This window comes from Belonocnema kinseyi, chromosome 1, assembly GCF_010883055.1.
Source record: "Belonocnema kinseyi isolate 2016_QV_RU_SX_M_011 chromosome 1, B_treatae_v1, whole genome shotgun sequence".
Taxonomy (NCBI): Eukaryota; Metazoa; Arthropoda; class Insecta; order Hymenoptera; family Cynipidae; genus Belonocnema; species Belonocnema kinseyi.
This window is the reverse complement of record NC_046657.1, coordinates 1,664,204-1,673,751: the sequence shown is the minus strand read 5'-3', so window position 1 is coordinate 1,673,751 and position 9,548 is coordinate 1,664,204. Positions and strand designations below refer to the sequence as shown.

General features: G+C 33.1%; 1 protein-coding gene across 1 annotated transcript in view; it reads right to left on the bottom strand.

Annotated features, from left to right (window-relative positions):
- Window positions 1-7,311, bottom strand: part of LOC117171215 (dnaJ homolog subfamily C member 28) — an 8,118-nt gene extending 807 nt beyond the window's left edge. The window contains exons 1-4 of the mRNA XM_033358313.1: window positions 7,164-7,311; window positions 5,388-5,519; window positions 5,199-5,282; window positions 3,898-4,251 (exon numbers count right to left, since the gene is read on the bottom strand). Of these exons, the coding sequence (XP_033214204.1) occupies window positions 3,898-4,251; window positions 5,199-5,282; window positions 5,388-5,519; window positions 7,164-7,262 (669 nt within the window). The 5' untranslated portion in view covers window positions 7,263-7,311. The remainder of the gene's footprint in view (window positions 1-3,897; window positions 4,252-5,198; window positions 5,283-5,387; window positions 5,520-7,163) is intronic.
- Window positions 7,312-9,548: the final 2,237 nt, after the last annotated feature.

Sequence of the window (9,548 nt, the reverse complement as noted above, 5' to 3'; positions counted from 1 at the left end):
GCGCATTCAGTATTTTAGTATGACGTCATGATCATGCGAGGGTATAGCTGCAAATGTGAAGGAGATCGTACAGGGACTGTGGTGGGAGGTGACGGAACTACGCAACTTGAAATATCCCAGAAAGTGGGACTTGGAATAAGTAAGCTTCATAATAGGTACGCCTTGGAATAAGCAAGAAATCACTGTATTGCGCTTTTTTAATTCTATTGAACGCAAGCTCTAAACTCCAAATTCAATCGCCTGATTTAAATAAATGAATAATAGCATATTATACTTTTTAGATACTAAGCGGCACTCATTTTGTAAATAAAAGTGTGCATGCAGAATGAAATGCTGTTTAATTTATTAAATTTGGTGTAAAATAAAATTTCATTTGAAAAAAAGTAGCGCTTAGTGTTTAAAATATAATTAAAGCTGACTTAGGGAAAATAAAAATAAAATAATAATAAAACTTGGAGACGATAATAGTGTCTGTTTTATTTTTGTTTTGTTTTTTACTATACTATAGACAATCTGTTAAGAAGTTTTTAAAGCCCACATATTGTTGCCAAATCACATTTTTTAATAATTTGATAATTTAGACTTGTAGGAGAGTGGAGATTTATAAAAAATTACAAGGCTACTTAGAGAAGTATATTTTAGGTTTTAGGCTTTTTTACTGTTTGAATTAAAACTAATAAAATTTAACTAATTGTTAGTGAAATTTTCCAGATTCGATTAGCGAAAAGCGAGGTACTAAAAATTCGTAGAAAATTACTCATTAGATTAGTGGAGGTAACAAATTAATTTAATAGTAGAAAACTAATTGCTTGGTAAAAAGAAAATTATTTTTACTGTCTACAATAACTGGAGAAAGGTTATAAAAATGCGACGTAGCCTGTCTCCAATTTAAGAACAAAACAATTAATTGCTTGATACGAAAATCAACGAATTTATTAAAGAATTTACATAATAATTTTTAAAAAGTTATTAAAATAAAAAACGTGCAAAATATAAAAGTTTAATTAAACGAGGCGATAGTGTGACATTATTGACTCTACTGACACAATAAGGTCATATTGTAAAATTCTAAACGTGACGTAGCCTGCCTCCAATTAAAAAAAAAAGTAATTAATTGCTTGATACAAAAATAAATCAATTTACTTAAGACTGTACGTAATAATAAGAAATAGTTTATTAACAGAGAAAGCGTGAAAAATATAGAAGTTTAATAAAACGAGGCGATGTTATTGACTCTACTGACGCAATAATTTCAATTTTTGAAATTCTAAACCTGACGTAGTCTGTCTCCAATTTAAAAACAAAGCAACTAATTGATTCATACAAAAATTGATAAATTAGGTGGGTAGGGCTGGAAGTACCACTTCGCCCAATTGAGTACATAAGAATTGAAGGCTCATTTTAGGCTCTCCAAAGCCCCCAAAATCAATCTTCCAAAACCATCCCTTGATATAAAAAAACTACTCCTTACTTAAAATTGCTCACAAAAAGCACTAAATACGCACTGATCATAAAAGTGAGTACACCAGAATTGAAGGCACATTTTAGACTCTCCAACGCCTCCAAAATCACTTTTCCAAAACGATCACTTGACATTAAAAAACTACCCGTTACTTAAAAGTGCTGATAAAGTGCACTAAATATGCACTAATCATAAAACTGAGTATATCAGAATTGAAGGCTCATTAAAGGTTCTTGTATGACCCCCGGCGCAATTGTTCAAAAACAACCGCTATCATGAATAAACTACCCTAAAAATTAAATATGCACTAATATGAAATTCAGGAGTGTCGGGGTTGAAGTAGTTATTTCTGGTTACTGCAAAATCGATGAGGTCAGATTTATGAATTCGAATCATTTTCTTAGTTTTTTTTTGCTGTTCTACTATTCCAAGTTAGGTGTTTGGCGTTTAGATGACCTACATCTATTATTAAGGACTGCTAGTTGAAAATTGTTTCTGTAATATTTTAAATAAATTTGCGAGGGGGAGACTGGTAAAGCGAGACGATAGCACATGGCTTCCCTGTGTACTTTTATTTGTGTAGCAGTAACTTTGAGTGCTTTAAGCTCAATAATTATTAATTTGTGGTGCTCGATATTTTCCTTCATTAAAATAGCTGTTCCTCTGTTAATATTATTTCTATATATTATATAACCACGTACTTTTGTGCATTCAAATAGTAGATTTTCGTTAAGCATGCCAATAGTGATGTTATTTCAGTAGATTTAGGTGCATGGCTAATTCTTGTCTTTTTTTAGGATACTCTGAGAGTTCCAGAAAATGATTTTCAGGATATAGTTATTGAAAGGAGGCATTTTCAATAGCAAGTTTTAGTATTTTATTTACAATCTTGGAAGATGTAAGGTAATAGCTTCGTTGATGTTTATTTTACTCGTCATTATGTCAGTGGCTCCTTTCATAAAAGGTTACTTCAAATGGTTTGGATAGTTTGCGAGGTTCTATTTTGAGTAAATATAATTACTAGATTGGGATTACTTTATGCGGGGCCTGTTTTTTAGAGGTGGTGGGCTTTTTAACTTTAATTCTCTCGTCTTTTTGCTGCCTGTTTAATTCGGATTTTAGTCTTACGTGTTTTAGGTTTAAATGCTTTTGAGGCTACTGCAGTACTATAAAACGGTGTACTCTGCAGTGGAGTGTATCTAACGGGAGGTGAAAGTTCTTGAGGAGTACTTTTGTTTGGTCAAATCTATGATGCTGGTAGCATGCTGGTTGATATTTCGTTTGGATTTTTGGTGGTTTTAGTAATATTTTTAATCGGTTGTTTAGAGTCTTTCTTGAAGGCGAAGCACCCAGTGGATACAAAGTCTGGCGACGTCTTTACGACATCTTTACCATAACTTTACGACATCATATGTCCATGTCGTTAAGGTGTCTTTACGATATCGTAAATAAGTCGTATGATCTGACGATATTTTTACGACACCGTAAAGATACCAAAACGAAATGTACATAGGATGTCGTAAAGATGTCGTAACGATGTCGTAAAAACGTCACCAAATTGGCTGCCCACTGGACATCCTCTATAGTTTGCTGAGTGATTTTTTGCAAAGTTAGCGTCGGTTTAAATTGCCTGTGGAGCCTCACATTGGCACAGCGTAGGATAGCATCCTAATGAAGGTCTTTCGCGGACGTCTTGAAGGTGTCTTGAGGACCTTTTAAAGACATGAAAAGTTCCCAAAGATGTCCTAAAGACATCAAGTCACATGACATAGAGGTACATTCTAATAATGTCTTTAGGATATCTCGGTACTTAATTGGATGAGACATGTCAGAAACATGGTGTAATCGCTGGTAATTGAAGCACTAAGAATTCTTTTAGGTTTGACATACGGCTCCGCTTTGATTTTGCTAAAAGGAAGTGACGATTTAAGCTTAAGCAAATCTTTTGCTTGTGTTCAAGGATATGCGCCCTGGCAAACAAGATAAAGATGAACTTTGATTATCTTTTTATAATTTTACGATCCAAAATATACATGCGTCTGAAGCCATATGGAGCCAATGCCCCTCGGCGTACGACTAAAATTCATACTACGTGGCATCAACTCTACTCAAGGGGCTAATGGACTTCACTTCGCAGTGGTGCATCAGGTGAGTGGGGCTTTGTTAGCAAGGACTGTTTCGTCGATGCCGCTTGAAGGAGGTTTCCCGCGATTGGTTCGCTCTCACCACGTCAATGTCTACAATTGTCGGACGAACAGCATACCGCGCTTGCGCTGTGATTTGCTAGAAAGACTAATATTTTTAAGGGGATGCGCGATTCGAAATTCTAAGTAGTAAGTAGTCTGACAGCTGATATCAGGATTCTTAGTCAACGAAAGAAAGAAGAATTTTGAATGTTGGCTGAGTATAATTTATAATAATAAATTTTTCTATACCTCATTTAATTTGTAAGTGATGAAGTCGATATGAGGATTTTGCATTGAAACATCATCTTTTAAGGGTTTTCCTGTGCCTGACAGGTCATTAAATTCTCCTTTGGACATTGCTTCCTGGATTAAATCTTCTACGAGACGATCCATTCCGAAACGGGTTTTTATATCTTCGGCACGACTCTTGTCAATTTCGATGATCGATTTTTCGTCTGTGATTTGTAATTTTTGAATTTTATGCTCCAGCACGTGTTCTGCAGCTTTTTGTGCTCTTTCAACTGCGTTTCTTCTTTGTCTTTCACTTGGAGTTCCCATTCCTGTATTGTACGTCAGATAATGACGATGTTGAGGAGCAGTGTGCTAAAAATACAAAGAACTTAATTAAATAAATACAATAAGCAATTTTTGTTAGCTGTTTTAAGTTAGTCCATTATCATAGCATTTCGGATGTGATTATCCTTTTTCTATTTTTGTTCTTAATGCTAATTAAAACCTCTTTTATCCTGGAAATCCTTTCTTTCAGCTAAGCACGCCAATCTTTTACTACCTCTCTGCAAATCTCAATTTCCGACTACCCTTTTCATTCCCCTCTTTTCTATCTTATCTTGCCCTTTATCGATGCACGTCAATATTTTTCTATCTCTCTGTTACTATGAATTCACATCTACCTTTTTTAATCTCCTCTTATCTATCCTGTTGTATTCTGCATCCAGCAATGTCTATCTTTTTTTGTCTCATTTTCAATGAAAATTCAAGTTTATCTTTCGCAATACCCTCTTCTGTATCACATATTGTCCTTCATCTAACCACGTCGATATTTTATTATATCTCCCTCAATATATATTGCCACCTATCTTCTTAAATCTCTTCTCTTTCTCATCGTATCCTACATCTATGTTTCTTTTTTATCTCTGTTTCGATCTAAATTCACATTTATCTTTTTTCAATGGACGGATTCTCGAATTTTAAAGGATAAAAAATGAAAAGCGTATTCAATCGCGGGATATAGACAAAGATTGAAATTTATATTCCAGAGATAAAATGAAGTAAAGAAAAAGATGAGGGTCCTCGGTTACGGAAGACATAAAAAGAGATTGAAAAATATTGAAATTCGTAATAGACAGATGGACTGAGACCTCGGCCACGAAAGGTAGCGAAAGAAATAAAAAGTTATTGAGAGAGGGGATAGGAAAAGAGAGGGTTTTAGGGATTCAAAGCATTCCACTCAGATGAACAGAATAGTTCAATCTTTTTCAACCTTTTTACTTCCGGCAGGGAAATTTGAAAAAATAAAAATCAGTTTTTACTGTAATGTCCAAGTCTTCAATCTTCTTCTGATTATCAGCTTCAGTAATTCTGAAACGCCGAATATCTCTGTAAGCTTTCTCAATCTAAAAAAGAAAAATTTCATATTATTTGAAAAGTGATAAAGGATAGATATATTTTTTGAAAAAAAGCATATTTAGATTAGCAATTCATGTGAAATAAATTCAAACCTCAGCAAATCTAATTGAATCAGCTTCGGGAGTTCCACTATCAGGATGAAATTTTTTCGCCAAATGGACAAAAGCCAATCTTAAATTTTCATTTTCACAGTCTTCTGAAACTCCAAGGACTTGGTAAGATTTCTGCAATAAAAAGGGGTAATTGCAACGTAATTTATTTTATTTTTGTTCAATTTTTTGTGGAAATTTAAAAACTACTTAGTTCGAATGCATTCAGCTGCTAGGTAGCGCTGGTTGTTAAAAAAAAACTAAAATTTCAACCAAAGTGATAAGTTTTCAACTAAAATGATGAATCTTCAACTGGAATAGATGATTTTTAAACGAAATAGATGAATTTTTGATAAGAGTTTAACATTTCAACCAATTTGTTTTATTTTCAACCAGAAAGTTAAATATTTAACTGAAATCATAAATATTTCATTGGAATGCTTGTATTTTCAACCAAAAAGATGCATTTTTAAACAAGAGGAATTATTTTCCATAAAAAATACGATTTCTCCATAAAAATACATGCATATTTAACCAAATATTTAAATTTTCAGTATAAGAAATAATAATTTTCAACCAAAAGATGCATTTTCAAACCAAATATTTTATATCAAAAAGAAGAATATGCAACTAAAGAAAATTAATGTTTAACTCAATAAAAAAAATACATTTTCAACCGAAAATAGAATAGCTTAAGTAATTTTTAGGACGAAAAACATTTTTGAATTAAAAAAAAGAGTTTTAATAAAGTAGTTTTTTAAACTTACACTACTGAAATTTTAACCAAAAGATGAATCTTAAAATAAGAATAATAATTTTGTACCAAAAAGATGTATTATCTACTGAAATATTAGGTAATTTTTAACTGATAATTTAAATTTAAGTTTTCGGTTACAATAATTCACTTTTAACCAAAAAACAACGAATTAAAAAAAAATGGTTTAACCAGACATAAATTTTACAAAGAAATAGATGAATTTTCAAACCAGAAGAATAATTTTCGAGCGGAAAAGATTAATTTTTAACTAAAAAACACAAATTTGCAAGTAAAAGAAAAATGAATTTTTTTAAAAGTAGTTAGAATTTCAATCAAAGAAATTATTTTTCAAACAAAAATATAAATTTTGAAACAAGATTAATTTTCAACAAAATGGGTATTTTTCTACTTAAAAAAACAAACAAATTTCAACCTAAAATGGAATAGTTAAATTACATTCAATTAAATAACAAAGTGTTTTTTTGTAGAAAAAAAACGATTAAATTAATTAGTTGAATATTAAAAAAATATATATCAAAGTACACTTCTTGTGAAAAACTACTCTTTTCTAAGTTATTAAGGAAATGAAGTGTTGTTCCATGCAATTTGTATTATTTCGAGGCCCTCGGCGTTCAGTTATCTTGCCAGTTGACGTCACATTCTGAAATATCTAATTGCGTGACCGTTCCGTTTACGTGGACAGCTATTTCTTTTGTTTATGAAAATTTTAAAGTTCATTTATTTGAAAATCAATATAATTACTGTCCCAATAATTTACAATCTTTTTGGATGGTCGGTGTTGGTGTATATTCTGTATTTAATCATGTGGAAATTAAAATTGTAATTTGAAAATCGCGCCAACACAAGCCAATAAAAATCAATGAAAGATTGACTAGTTCCGGTAGAGCTTCACTAATCAGAATTGGAGTATCCCATGTCTCAACTTTCCCTTGAGGATCTCTGAAGTGACCCAGTTTTATGTATTTTTACGACACTTTACGAGAAGAATAGATGTTTAATACCTTCAGAGCAAGATCATTTTTTCTACTTGCAAAGAATCTCGAACTTAATTGTCCAAAACACTTCGATGATTTCATTCTTGTTTTCAAAAAGGTTAACATTTTTCCTGCCAAATTTTATCAACAAAAGACTCTTAACCCTCGAAAAAAAATACTGACACTTTAACGTCACTGAACGAAGCTGTTGCATAATAACTTCGACTCTAGAGACTCTAGATATTGTGACTTCTTGCATGATGGGGATACGTTTAGAGTTCTTACATTCCCGAGAATTTAAGTTCAGATTATATAACCGAGAATATTACAGAATTTAAAAGAATTTAAGAATGTATTATTTTTAACAATATTTGTTTGTTCGCCTTATGTCAACGGTTGCATATAAATTATTTTTTTGTTTAGGAATATTCAGGAATTTAAAATATGCAAAACAGTAGCTTATTTACTAAGTAATTAATTAACACTGTTGGACTAAAACTCTAACCTCAAAATTCAATTGTCTCGCATTACTTAATGAATAGTAGCATTATACAAGAAAAATATTAAATACCAAGCGCTAAACCTTTTTTAAATAGTCAGCTTTATATCTACAAAGTATAAAATATGTTATCTGGTATTTATTTAGTAAAATGTTATTTCAATCGAAGCTTTACGCCCAAACATTTATTTTATTTCTAAAATATAACTAAATGATTTTCTTTTAACCCTTGTATGCACACCCGGGTACCCACCGCGGCACGTTTTTTCTTTTAGCTGGAATAAAAAAAAAAATCCGCTTCGGGCCTCCAGATCATCTTCACTTGGTTCAATTGTAAGCGAATCATGCATATAGATCACTAAAAACCTCTTTTTTTGCAAAAATAATCGACTTTAAGTATGCCTTCTTGGTGGACATACCCAGGGTACCACGGTACCCACCATAGAAAAAATTCAATTTTTTGTGGATTACAACTTCTTTATCAAGATATTTGACTTACTTACGTGAAATGAGTTGAATAATGATAGGATACATGAAATTTAAGATGATAAAAACCTTTATTGTTGACATTCTTGACATCTATGTCTACACATCCGCACCACCGACAAAAACAGGGGGAGATCACGATATCCGTGGCGACAAAGTTCTATTGTGAATTCTTATAGGATTTTTTGCAAGAAACACAAATCTGAACGTTTTAAATGTATATCTCAAATAGTTTTCGATACATCGATTTTTTATGTTAAACTTACAGTCGACGATACTTACCTTGGCGCTATTTACCTTGCCGCTTCTCCTAACTCTCGGTCGAGCTCTTCCCCCACCACGACCGCGTGCAACATACTGCGCGAGCGAAACAATTCGCATCAAGCACCACGCATCAAGATCAGACTCGAGAGTGGGGGAACATCGTTTCCAGGAAAATTACTCCCCTATAGTCCCATCCGCGGCAAGGTAAATAGCGTCTACTGTAATGACTTTTTTATTTGCAAAGCATAATTTCTGAATATAAATTTCGATGGGATTTTTTGTGAGAAATACGTATCTTCAATTTTTAAATCTATATTTCGAATAGTTTTCGAGATATCGAAGGCACCCCTGTGACTGGTCACAGAAATAATGTAAGATCACAACCCAGCCCCTTTTCCAATGCTTCGTGAGAGGCGGGAAGGCACTCCTGTGATTGGTCATAGAAATGATGTAAGGTCACACCCCTTCCCTTTTTTCCAACGCCCCGTGGGGGCGGGAAGGCAGCCCTGTGACTGGTCATAGAAATAATGTGCGATCACACTTCGGTCTCCTTTCCAACGCCCCGTAGGGGGGAAGGCACCCCTGTGACTGGTCATAGAAATTATGTACGATCACACCCCAGTCTCCTTTTCAACGCCCCGTAGGGAGGAATGCACCCCCGTGATTGTTCGTAAAAATAATGTAAGATCACACCCCTGTCCCTTTTCCAACGCCTTTTGGGCATGGTTGTGCAGTGACGCGTCACTCGAGGTTTCTGACGTATTATACGTAAGAAATGTATTATACGTAAAAAACCTGTAAGAAGCGTAATAAACGTAATAAAGTTGGTGGACTCGGATAGAGCATAATGTAACCTCACTTTTGTGAATTATACTTATGTGTACCGACTTGCATTGTTGTTGTTTATCAGAACTGCATTTGACATCAAAATATCACCAAGAATATAAAAACTGACACCACTCATTTTAGAATGATTATTTTGACTGTTATCATACGAGGTTAGTTCAATAAGTCCTTAGAATGAAGTATAAAAACCATTTTTTTTGGGTAAATTTTTTTTAATTTTTCAACATAATCTCCTTGGAACTCTATACACTTGGTCAATCGCTTTTCAAGTTTTTTTAATCCTTCAGAAAAGTGCGTTTTCGGAAGTTCCTCAAAAT